At 40.3% G+C, this 12,914-nt stretch overlaps 1 protein-coding gene across 18 annotated transcripts in view; it reads left to right on the forward strand.

Moving 5' to 3' along the window:
• DTNA (dystrobrevin alpha) overlaps positions 1-12,914 on the forward strand; it is a 224,385-nt gene that overhangs the window by 125,325 nt on the left and 86,146 nt on the right. For 5 of the 18 annotated variants that reach the window (XM_077185289.1, XM_077185300.1, XM_077185284.1 and 2 more), the window contains 2 exons: positions 953-1,020; positions 6,860-6,940. In XM_077185289.1, the coding sequence (XP_077041404.1) occupies positions 954-1,020; positions 6,860-6,940 (148 nt within the window). In that variant the 5' untranslated portion in view covers position 953. Of the gene's footprint in view, positions 1-738; positions 866-952; positions 1,021-6,859; positions 6,941-12,914 lie in introns of those variants that run through there. The other 13 variants (XM_077185265.1, XM_077185277.1, XM_077185329.1 and 10 more) reach the window with 11 other exon arrangements.

The raw sequence follows: 12,914 nt of genomic DNA on the forward strand, positions 1-12,914 counted from the left end.
ATTGCAGGCTTGTATAGAACATCTCCTTTATAACCTGGGTAGTGTGATGTTATTTTACACAGTCTAGTTGACATAGGGATGGAGATTAAAATGCAGGTCAGAAGTTCTAACCAGACTTGGCAGGCAGGAAAGGATATTGGTTCGACAGGGTAATTACCCATAGGAAGTGGTGATGCTGACACTAGTTTTAATTTTTTGAGTGCTGCTAAAGATGTTTATCTTCACTCTGAAAGCTTTGGTCTTTTATGGTTTGAATGCTGGCTGTGAGAGAAGCTGTCACTTTTCTCTCTGCTCTATCCAGCAGTAGTGCTCTTCAAAATAGTCGAAAGATTTTTTCATCTGAAAACAGAAGGAAAATATATTCTTACTTCTGAGCCTTTTTGTGAAACTCATTTAACCAGAGATACACTGCCCTGAATTTGAATGAGTATTCATATTGGGAGAGTGCTTGCTTGGGTAAATAACATGTATTATGTTATGGAGTAGAGATTTAATTGCTGTTGTTTGTTTGGTGTTTTTTTTGTCTCCTCCACATAGAATTGGCTAGAACATAGTTTTTGAGACTATAAAATAATATCCGAATCTTTTATGATTTCTTCTCTCTTACATAATTTAAACTGAGGATTCCTTATTTAAGAAAACCTAAAATGAATTTCAGAGCTTGTGTTATGTAAGCCAGTTAGTTACATCAAGCAGAAAAACTGAACACTGCCTTTGGGAGAGAGGGGCGGGAGGGGGAACAAATGCTTGAAAGCAGAGTCCAGAGAATGGAGGACAGTTTGGGGACCAGGTTCTCCACAAAGCATGCCACAGAGAGGCTGGCTAAAGGCATCGGATACACGTGGAGCACCAGTCAACCTCCAAGGTTCTTCGGGATCAGTTTTGGATGCTTATGTACATATGTTCAGTCTGGGAATAATGCTTAATGTTTGCACATGATTTTGTCTTCCAGAATGATTGAAGATTGTGGGAAAAGAGGAAATACCATGGCAGAAAGAAGGCAGCTGTTTGCAGAAATGCGTAAGTACTTCCTGGAAATGTTTTGCTGTGATAGACCAAGCCGGTTGCTATGCAATGTCAGTAAAATTTATGCAAGCTTTCCACCTCAAATCTCTGTTGCACAAATGAATATCATGAGACCAAAACTGCACGAAAATGGGCTGATTTGACCAAAGCAGGGAAGAGAGGTTTTCTACATCAGATTTTTTTATTGAATTATTTTAATCCATAGTTTTCTTAAGACAAAGATGATGGAGTGCACAGGTTGCAATGAAGAGGGATAAAGGTCTCCAAAAGCTACATCTTTTTTTGGAGGTATCTGTAGTGGGTTGACCCCAGGCAGCTGCCAAACTCCCACATACTTGCTTAATCCCTAACCAGCCTCCAGCAGAATGGGAGAGAATATAGGGAGAGCAAAAGCAAGCAAACTCATTGCTTGAGATAAAGACTTGGTTAGGTGACAGAAAGAAAGGGAAAAAATTACAACAGAAACCAAGAGCCAGTAATGCAAAGGTGGCTATTCCCCACTTCCCAAAAGCAGACTTATGCCCAGCCACTCGTGGAGCAGTGTCTGCCTTGGAAGACAAAACTCCCCACCCCCTTCTTTGCCTACCCCAGTTTTATTGCTGAGCATGACATTATATGGTGTGGACTAACCTTTTGGCCAAGTGGGACATCTGTCCTTGCTGTGTCTCCTCCCAGCCTCTTGCCCATCCCCAGACAGCCCTGAGAGAGGACAGAGTAGGAAACAGAAAAGCCTGAGTGCTGTGCAAGCACCCTTCAGCAACAGCTGAAACAGCGGTGTGTTATCAACACATTTTAGCCACAGATCTGAAACACAGCACCATGCAGACTGCTCTAGAGAAAGTTAACTGCATCTCAGCCAGACACAGTACAGGGACTCATGTACTTCATACCCCACTTCAGTGTAATTTTCTGTAGTTCCTAATGAAGTCTTGTGCTCCCTGCATCATAGTGTGTCAGGGATGTACCATACCAGCAAGGTTCCTGCACTTTTGACAGTCATCTCTAATTTCTCTTACAATCCACTGTTTTTCCAGGAAGTTCTGCTGTCAAGTTTGAGACTGTCACTCTGTCACTAGATTTACCTGAGTTTTGTGTGTAATTAGTAAGCTTCCTGTTGTTTGTGCCCTGGCTCATAGTAAACTAGGACAGAGCATCTCCCTGATCTTTGGTGGCAGACACTGGTTACTTAGGGCATTACTGGGACTGGAGTTATTGTGCAATAATGAAATGCCAGGTGTGTGCTGGTGAATTCAGTGTGTGTGAGCCCTACATCTGAGCTCTCCCAATTAAAGACTTCCCACTCAGATGGCCTACCAAGAACTGGTTTGGCCCATTCCACAGTGTCCACTAGCTCTGTTGTGCCCTGTAATTGTTTTAGTATCACACAACGCTTCCTGCATAACTCATGAGTATTTCTCACTGATCTTTTCTCTGTGGTGCCCAATGACAGAACCTGAGGAAATTGAATGAAGCTGTGTCATGGGAGGTCTAGGTTGGGTATTAGAAAGGGATTCTTCACCCAGAGGGTGTTTGGGCACTGGAACAGGCTGCCCAGGGAAGTGGTCACAACAGCAAGCCTGACAGAGATCAAAAAGCATTTGGACAATACTGTCAGGCACATGGGGTGATTTTTGGGAGTATCCTGTGCAGAGCCAAGAGTTGGACTCAATGATTTTTGTGGGTCCCTTCCAACTCAGGATATTCTTTGATTCAGTTGTCTCTTTTGTACAGCACCTTGGAACCTTGGAGGGAGGTGTTGTACTTTGGCCAGAATCAAAAAATGTATTTGTCCATTAGCAGAACATACTGTAGTTTTAATCATAGTTACAGAGGAAGCTCAAGTCATTGACATTGGTGCGATTAATCTATCAGATCAAGTCAGTGACATAGGCATCATTAATTTCAAATAGTTTTAAATACTCCTAAAATATTTAGGACTTTGCTGTGAAAATTAGGGGTTTGTTTCCACAGTTTTTAAGGCTGTTTTGATGTTGGATTGTTTAGCAGGAGTTAAGGAGGTGTTGGGAAAATCAGCAGCTGGAGGCAGAGGAGGGACTGTTTTCCTGTATTACACACCAGTAGTTATAGTCTACTATTTTCTTCTTTCACATTTTAGTATTTTGGCATACTTACTTCAGTCTGGTTTATCTCACGTGTGCTTCCCTTTTCTGTTTGCCTGCCTCTGTTCCTCCACCTACTGCCTGTGTACACAGAGAACTGGACGTTCCAGCTAGGTAAAATGAGGGGAAAATTTTAAGTCTTTGTGGAAAAACTAAATATATTTTAGGCATCTTCATAAAACACTGAACTTTGCATTCTGAGAGTCCCTCAGATACCTCTGTGTGTGGAGGGTGTGCTTCACTGAAACCAAAATCCATCCTGGGTCACATTCAGCTGTGTGCAAGCCCGCACTTTAACATATGCAACAAAAACCATGTGCTCCTGATGTTCTACATATTGTGGGCCATGTGAAGCTTCTTAACATTCTGATAGGCATAAGCCTGTGGTAATAGGTAAACTCCACAACTTGCCAATATCAGAGGAAGAAAATTCATAATATAAAGGCTTTTGCCACTGGTTTTGGCTCTTGGGATCTACATCTGCAAAGTCTGTGATTAAAACCCCACAATAATTTTACAAAGTGGGTCATGTTCCAGACTACACAAGATAGAAAAGAGGAAAAAAAAAAAAAAAGAAAAACGTAAATCCAACTTTTCAAGCCTTTTTAAGTGGTAAGTTTGTCCCGAAAAAGGAATAGAAGGATTTGATTCTGACTTTAAATTTCGACCATTGTTTATTTCCCCTGTATTTTGAGAGGTCCAGTTCGGCCTTTTTTGTTTCCTTTCCTTCAGAAGAGGCATCTTCTAGTTCCAAATTACAAACATTTGTGAATTGATATCATAATCATAATCATTATCACTTTCTGTCGAGTCCCGTGGTTTTAACAAGCTTATTTTAACAAGCTTTAGCTTGTATTATAACTCAAAATGCTCTGTTGGACATCAAGCCACTAGGTCTTAATCTTACTTAGCCTGACCTGACATGCCCAGGTATATCCACACTGATGAGGAGTTCAAAATGTACATCACTGTTGGCACATATTATCCAGCCAGAAAACAACAGCCAAGGTTGCAGTGTGTCCCTTTTTTATTTTTGCAAACTGACAACAGTGTTGCTTGACATGAGCATATTCAAAGGAAACAGAGTGATACACTGCCAGCAGGCAGAAGAAAGGAGAGGCCACTGGCAGTCCTGTATGGAAGTTACAAATTTGCTCTCTCATTTGCAATGCTCAGTCCTGGACGTTTTTCCTATTGTTTATCAGGACTCTCCATCACGTAAGTGATGGTACTTTTCTACAGAAGTCATTTGACAAATAGATCTCTGACTGTGGCAAAATGTAAATCATGACAAAATTAAATTGTCTATTCCACGGTCTTATCAGCAACACACTAAATAATATCAAAATAATACCATCCACTATGTGTGCAAATAGTAAAAAGGAAAAAAAAATCCAGCAATGTTGCCTACAAATTTATTTATTTAGAATTATTACTGCAACCTCAGAAGCTCAATGAGCCAGAGTCCACTTTGCTTTCACTTTTTAAACCTTCTTAAAAGGCTGAAGTTTTATAAAGGAGCACTGGAAGTTTAGTGTTACCTTTCACTTAAGAGGGAAAAAGTTACATTAATTTTATTTATTTTTCCTGTTAAAAAGGAAAAGCTTAGTGTTGCAAGCTTTATCCTCCCTTTCACCTACAAAGAAATTTTCCTAAAGCTGTCAATGACATACCAATGGAGAAGGGAAAAAACCTGTATAATTTTGACAATAGAGGATATGATGGAAAAAACTCACAAAAATACTTCCCATACTTGATGTTAAGTAGTCATAGGAATTTCTCCTAGGAGCAGGTGGTGTAACTGGCAAAAGGGAGTAGCTGGGAGCCTTGGGAAGACGGTGTGGGAGAATTTGGTCAAGAAAAGAGCAGAATTTGGAGAGAATAGAGAGTATCATTCTCATTTTCATGTCATATGCCAGAGCACATTTGAAAAATTTGCCTCCAAAGGATGACCTTGTTTAAGAAAGTTTGGGTGAATGATGCTGCCACAGGCAGAATGGAAGCTTCAGGCAAGATTTATCAGGGAAGGAAGCCCTCCAGTTGAGTCACAAGATGCAGAAAGGATCCCCCTCACTCTGGAAACTCCTCAGAGAGTAGTCTGAGTAGAGTTTGATCCAGTTCTAGTCCCAGACTTGGTCAAGAGTTTATTTCTTAAGCATTATATAGATGTAATTGATACTTTCTATGACTTCATTATGCAGGATTAAGGATAGCAAACCAAATATATTCATAGGAATAAAATCTTTATTTAAATTGGTCATAATGATAAAAATTAAGCTAAAATATTTTAATCAAAATTGTTTACCAGATAGTATAGATATTTGTAACTAATTATATTGGTCACTATTTATTAAATAATTTTTTTCAAAAACAGCTTAATAATTATTAAGTACAGATTGGTGTTACTCACCCATATCAACACTGTGGGCAAATCTCTTCCTCTTGGTCTGAAGGAATAGCCTTGAGGGGTCAAGGGAGGAATTGCCACATTTGTATCCAGAAGGAAAGTGTTAGAAGTCCCTGCCATTAAAAAATAGAACTGAGCTTTTATGGTATAAAGTGATTGACTGTCAGTCAGATGTTTCTAGGCTCCCCTTGCCAGCTCAGCAGCTTCAGATAAGTTATCAGTACTATCACTTGTTGCTTCCTTTATCAGGAACTTTGTGTGCCACATCCTCACCAGTGCTGATTTCTGCCAGGCAAGACTGTTTTTCATGTCCCCAGAAGGTTTAGCTTTGGGGTTGTGGAGTCAGGCTGGTCTCAGCATTCCTGAACACCTGAAGCAGCATGATCCACCTTCTCCATCCATCCCTGATAACTAATGCAGATGGGAGAAAATTTGAGCTGTTTTACCCCCACTTAGACAGAGTATCCTGCTACAGATGCTAACGTGGCCATATGTTCAGCAGTTCAGCTGAGAAATCTTAAAGCATTTAGGAGGCTTGTGTAAAAGCAGGGCTGTATTCCACTCCTCTTACATCCTGACTGTACCTTGTTTGGATGAGTTTGCTGGACACTGTGCCAGGTTCTGCCCCCATACTGGCCCCTGTGTCCTGCCCTTGTTTGTGAGGGAGCTGCCCCTTGGTTTGTTCCCATCTCTTGGGCAGCTGCTTTGGAAATGTTACTGGATCTTTATATTGCAGCAGCCAGGGCCAAGCTTTGTGTGGAGCACAGAGCTGACCCTCAGAGGTCTCCATTGCAGAGAACATACATCCTCAAAGTGGAGAAAGGCTGCACACCCCTTGTCATTGCCCCCTTCTGCAGATTGCCATTAAGTCTTTATGTTACAGCACAGTATGTTTTCTGATTGGGTTTGCTGGCAATACCTTGCCCTGGTGTGGAATGTCAGCTAAAGATATTTGTTATGGGCTTTTTTTTGCTGAATATTAAAATTCAGCTGAGGTTTTCCCTGCTGTTGGAGCCTGGCCAGTGTGTCTTTTAGCCTGCAGCTTGACCAGATTGTTCTTCAAAGTGACAGACACAGTGGGCTGACTATTCCTTGCCTTCCTTTCTAAAACTCTTTTAACACTGTAGCTCCTGACATTCCCCTTGTTACTGCTCACTCCTCTCCGCTCTCTCTGCAAAGGAAAGAGCCTTGAAAATTGTTAAACCGAGGCAGCTCGTGTGTCCTCTTTGTTCCCTGGCTTCCCTGCTAGCAAAGAGACACACAGGTCACATTCCATCCAAATGTCACCGTTCTTCTCTTCCACTAGGGGCTCAGGATCTGGATCGCATCCGCTTGTCCACCTACCGAACAGCATGCAAGCTTCGGTTTGTTCAGAAGAAATGCAACTGTAAGTATGCCAGCGCTTCTTTCACCTACATTGTTACAAGCTTTCCTCTGCACTCTGCAGTCTGTCCTTTGCACCGCTGACAAACCGGGGCTGTATGATGTGGCATTGCAAAGGACACTCATCAGAGTGCCTGGGCAGACTTCAGATATGAACCTGTTTATGTAAGGAGCTTGCCTCAAATGTGCCAGTGATTCACTCATAGAAGGGTGGGACAGGATACAGGCCACAACTTTAATTAATAAGTATGTTAACTGCATTCTTCAATGTTCTTGTGAAATAGCATTTGTGAGTTTCAGCAGGGCCCTGCAAATTAAATGCTTTTATAGCAGCTCTGTGAGAAAAAATGCTGCTTTTAGTCCTCTTCTATTTAGGGTGCAGCAAAGTAAGTGCAATGTTGGTCAGACCGCTCTATTTCCAGAAGGCCAGCTAAATGCAGCTCTTCTGAGAGACTGAACCTGCTTGTAATCTCTGCATATCTGTCTTACTCCCTCTAGGTTTTATTGGGAAATTTCCCACTTGATTAGTGACCTTTTTTAACTTCTCTTCTGAGATTCAGTCTTTTTCCCTTTACAGCTGCTTTTTCTATTAGCACAGTCACGTGCTGTGAGCTATAAAGGCGAAATACATATAAAATCTGTAATGGAGTGTGTACTTTCTTCTCCATCCAAAATAGTATGCAAATACTTAGAAGGGCAGATTTGGGTATATGTGGACCTTTCCACAGCAACTTAAAAAAATCCCCTAACCAAGGGCACTCTTGTCAGCAGTAGCAGTAGGGAGAGGACCAACACAGAGAAAACAAGTGGGTTTTAGTCCTCACATACAGACTAGAATGACAACCTGGCTATGCTTGTGCTGCACACAGTGGTAAGTATGTTAAAAAATTCTCACTGTAGATAGAGATTTACCACCCTGTTAAGTTCCTAGTTTTGGGGTTACATCTGTCTGTGTTACAGAAATGTTTCTCTTATGCTGTCCAAACATACTGGAGAGGCCAGCTTGTAATGGAAAGTATTTTGGAGAGTATTTACTGTGTTATTAGCCATAGAGGTGATCGTTTAATCACTTTTGTTGCACACTTCTCATATTTTTAATATGTCCTTAGCTGAAGTATGAATTGAAGGTTTGGTATCACATTATAAGCAATCTGCCAGACACAAAACCCAGGGGGGGTTAGTACCTGCCCAGCAGCTGGCTTCTCCCATTCAGGAGCAAATGTGTTGAAAGATGCTATTATGTTGCATTCAGTTGGTGTTTTTTTAAATCTTATGTTTAGGAGGATAACATTTTCACTTCATTTTCATGGTAACAGAATACAGTAGTCTGAGGTGACAAAAGTATCCAATTAAATGGATGGTGCTAGCAAAGTATGTATGCAACTGCATGCAAAGCAAGTGAAAAAAAACCTAAGGGCTAACAATAGCCTCATTGCTGGGAGTGTCTGTCTGGCTGAAAATATACTGGTTGTTAATTTTAATTTTGTGCCTCTTATTTATGAACTGTGGTCTGCTTTTGTGGAACTGTTGGTGCTCCTCATAGAGAATTAGTGCAGATGCCCTGCAGTTTGCCAGCTTGTGCCAAGTAGCCTGAGGATGGGACTTAGCTTCTGGTTTCCATTGATAACCTATGAGGAGTAATTTGCTGATCTTGTTTAAAGATTTATACTGTATCACTCTTTCCTTAAGAAAAAAAAAGTAAAAGGAGAAACTTACAATGTCATGCTAAGTATTGGGTTCTGTGTAACTTAAGAAATACTGCCTGCTGCTCTGGAACAGGCTGGATTGTGTGTATCTTTTCACCATCAAGTACAGTTTTCTTCTCGTTGTTTCGAGTAGACTGCTGCTCTCCCAGATGAGTTTCTCTTATCAATGGGAAAAGAAGTCATTCATTCACCTGGCAGGTATTCAAGCAATGGCTGTCCAAGAAAGAGCTGCTAAACATAGAGCCACTAAATGAGCACTGCCCTTGAAATGGTTAATACCAGACCTCTGGCTCATGTCAGCTACTGTTTTGGGATTTTTTCCTCCCTACAGATACTGTCATTATGCACCACCCAGCAGTAATGAGACAAAAAAGAAAAAGGGGTCATGGGGAAAAAAAACCTTGCTGCTGCATCTGTGCTGCTGCATTTAGGGTAGACTATAACAAGAAAAAAGCTCAAAGACAGTTCTGCTCCACTCCCAGTGCATAGCACCTCCTGTCACTCAAAGCATCCTTGTCTTCTTTCAGCTGTGCCCTCCTGCCCTGCCCTGGCACACTGGCCCAGACTTACTCTGGAAAAATTGCTTGGAAAGACTGTATTTGAGGGGTTCTTTTAAAGAGCTAATTTAATAAATGGCTGAGAGCTGCTCTTGGCTACAGGCTGAAGGTGTATGAGGATGGAAGCAGAGAGCTGCTTTGAGTGCCAGAAGTGTTTGTTCCAAGGAAAGCAGAGCAGAGGCTTTATTAGCACCATCTTTTTTACCCGGAGGTGCCCATTAGCATAGGCAGTCATGGGATATCATTTAACAGGCAGCTACACTTATCACACACAGTGCACTGTTTGTTTCTGCTGCCTTTAATGCAGACACAGACACAGGTTCATCTCCTGGCCTCCCTTTGAGAATTCTCTCAGTATGAAAGCAGTTTTTTTTTGCTGAAGCCTTCAGCAGCAGGCTGGGTTTTACTGGCAAAGTAGGCAGTGTGCAATGGGCAAAAATAATATTCTGAGAGCCATTCTCTCTTGCAGAGTTTCTTCTGAAACTAGGTAAATTATCTGGGTAAAAATAAGAGAGAACATGACTATTTACCACCTTTTATCAGAATATCACTACATATGTTGCAGCTTGAGTACTACTACTGTTGATCAAATAATTTGCTTTGTAAAATTATTTCATTTTCATAAGAAGAAGATTTCTCTGCAGATATTTAGCCAACAGTCTTCAAAATTGCAACTGTATGTCTTTCTGACAATTCTATACAACTTCTGTAAAATACTCTGTTTGTGGAAAGTACTTATTTTGTAAAAATGTCTCTGAGCATTTTAAAGTGAGAGTTCAAAAACAATCATCAAAGTGTGAAAAAATCATTATCAGTCATTTCAGTTATTTGTCAACCAGGATGGAATTTAATCCAGTCCGGCCTTGTTCTTCAGAAAAGCAAAAAATTCTTCTTAAGCATTCATAAAAAAGTAGATAAATTTGAAAAATCTCCGATGTTATCTTTCAAAGAAAAATTCCTGCAAATTTAAGTGTTCCTCTTTACCTAAGTTAACACTGCAAATAAATAATAAAAACATTTACAAATTATTGTTGCCACACCTTTGAATCTGGTAAGTGCCCAAATGTGGGATGCAATGTGTTACAAAAATCCCAAAAGCAGGAGACATGCAAAATTCTGACTGCAGAAATCCTAAAAGCTGGGAAACCTTGTTAATTCACCATGAATATAAACTAATTTTATGCTTTTTATTTCTGCTGACAATTTCTAAAATTGGAAATAATGAAAAGAGAAACTGTAGGAAATGTAGGTACTTTTGAGGATTTGGTGGGAATAGAAAGAGATAATTGCAGACTACTTGCTGATTGCTTTGCAGAATTCCTGTAGCAATAGACCTGTTGCAATAGCAATAGTCTTCCCTTAGTTATAAATACCAGCACAAGACATAGATGCCTTTTCTGGGGAAAAAAAAAAGAAAAAAATCAAATAAGTACTAAATTCTGGAGAAGGTATTGAGATTTGGCCATGAATATTCCAAATGAATGTGAAAACTTGTGGACAGATGACCTTGGAGAACACGTTGCTGGTGATTATGTCATCTTTAAATCCCACAGTGTAAAGCCAGGAGTGTATGAGCTGACTGTGGCCATTTCACTGGTGGATGGCTTTGGATATAGTCTTGGAAATAGCAGCATCCTAATAATTTGAGGTTAAATTTTATTATTTGGGGTAATAAAAGCAACTAGGAAGCAGGTACAGGCACCTGATGAAACATGCTGCATGTTTATTCCAGTCTGTACTGTACAAAATATACCAAATGGGAATAGCTGACTTTATCATATAGATTTTCTAAATGTGCTTCAAAGTGCACATTTAGATAGTGCACACTGCAAGAGTCAAGAGGGAGATGGAAAAACTACAGGTGAGCACTGTGAGGTCCAAAACAGTCACAGAACATGAAAACCCTATGAACCAGTGTTGCTCTCACCAAGTCAAACAGGAGAGTATTGTCCTTAACTTCCCTGCTAGTGCATAGGAGCAGGTTTTGGAGCTCCTGAGTACATTCTCAGCAAACACAACTCCTGATCAGCACCCTTACTGCCAGGAAAATGCTGGCTTGGCAAAGTTGATTTGCTGCTGTTTATCCATGGCATCCAGGCACAGAAGCATCTTAGGCTTTCCTAAAACAAGGATGAAAGACCAATGACAGCAGTTAGACCTATCTCTCAACATTCACCAGTATCTGGAACCACCAAACCCACAATTTATAATTTTTCCCAGGGATCATTGTGCCATTGATTTATTTTAATTCTTCTTTCTCAGTGAGTTTATTAACATGCTGAGATGAAATACCATGTTCACATGCAAATTCCCTCTGGGCTATGGTGACAACCAAGAGTAGGACATAACAACAAATCATAATCAAAACCATTATATCATTAAATATCACTCACTAATACAGAACTATATGGCTGGAAAACTTCTGCTGTCCTTGATGAACTGTCCTAAATGTGTTGTGAGATCATTCTGTGACTGTGATAGCAAAAGCAGATTTTGCTGATTTCCCTAGATCAGAATAAACCATTGCAGTTGAAATTGTGAATCAAAAGCTGTGCTGGTGATGGTAACATGTGGCTTAATTGAAGCAGACAAAAAGGGAGCTTGTTTTTCTGGCAGTTTAATCTCAACACCTTAGGGTGTTGGTGTCTTTGTTTCTCCCTTCAATATTGTTCAGTGTGAATGATTTTTTGTTGTTGCTGTTGTTTAATTCTTTGGCCTATCTGGGTTGTAGTACAGCAGTTTGTTTTCCATTCATAGGGAGCACAGCTGCCATGACTGTGATGGAATCCTTATGTATGTCCAAGGCAGTCTCCTCCACCTCCACCTTCTCTTTGTTCTGCTTCCTCTGGGCTTGTGTAGTCAAGCTGAGGCATGTAGGCATGTCAGCTTAATCTCTGTACATGCTTTTGGGTGGTTCCCTGATCTGATCTGCCTTTTTACATTTGTTTTAAGTTAGGATAATTTCTCCCCTCCCGAAATGTAATAATTTCCTACTGAAAATGAATGACAGTTACTGTAATTACATTATTTTTAGGTGCTTTTCTTAAAGCTCTTTTCTGTCTGTACTCTTAGACCTCCTGTAATGCTACAGCAAGCTGCTGAAAATGGGTTTGTCCTAGAAACTGACTATCTGGGTATGAAATGATGAGATCAGCCTGTATGAACTACAGGCCCCCATCATCACAGCAAGCAATTCTTAAAAAAATTATTTGATTTAACCTAAATAAAATTGCTAGGGCTTAGGGTTTGACTGTATTTTTTCCATGCTGGGCTGACACTTAATGTATCATTTTATCCCATCCCATTCAACATGCAATTCACCACAAAATGAAAAGTCACATTATCTGGTACTTGCAGTAAAAGGAAAGGATAAGTAAGTCTTGATTCCAGTGGAAATGATGCATGACCTTTGTGTTATCCAGTGACTGAGGAAGTTAACAGGACATCCAGGTTCAACTTTCTTCTTCTGCATGAGAAAATCTGCACCAAGTTTACACATCCAAAAGAGCTCCCTAAACACAAAGCTAGAGGACACTCACAAGAGTTTCAGTCTGTCCTATTGATGTTTAACCATCGAATCCTTCATAATTACATGTTGATTGATTAAGGACCATGTAACTGCATCTCTTTACTCAAACAAGACCTCTTGCCAGTGAAGTACAAAGACATTCATCCTTTGACTCAGTGAGTATTGATTTTCTCAGATATGCACAAC

Source organism: Agelaius phoeniceus, chromosome 1 (genome assembly GCF_051311805.1).
Source record: "Agelaius phoeniceus isolate bAgePho1 chromosome 1, bAgePho1.hap1, whole genome shotgun sequence".
Classification (NCBI taxonomy): domain Eukaryota; kingdom Metazoa; phylum Chordata; class Aves; order Passeriformes; family Icteridae; genus Agelaius; species Agelaius phoeniceus.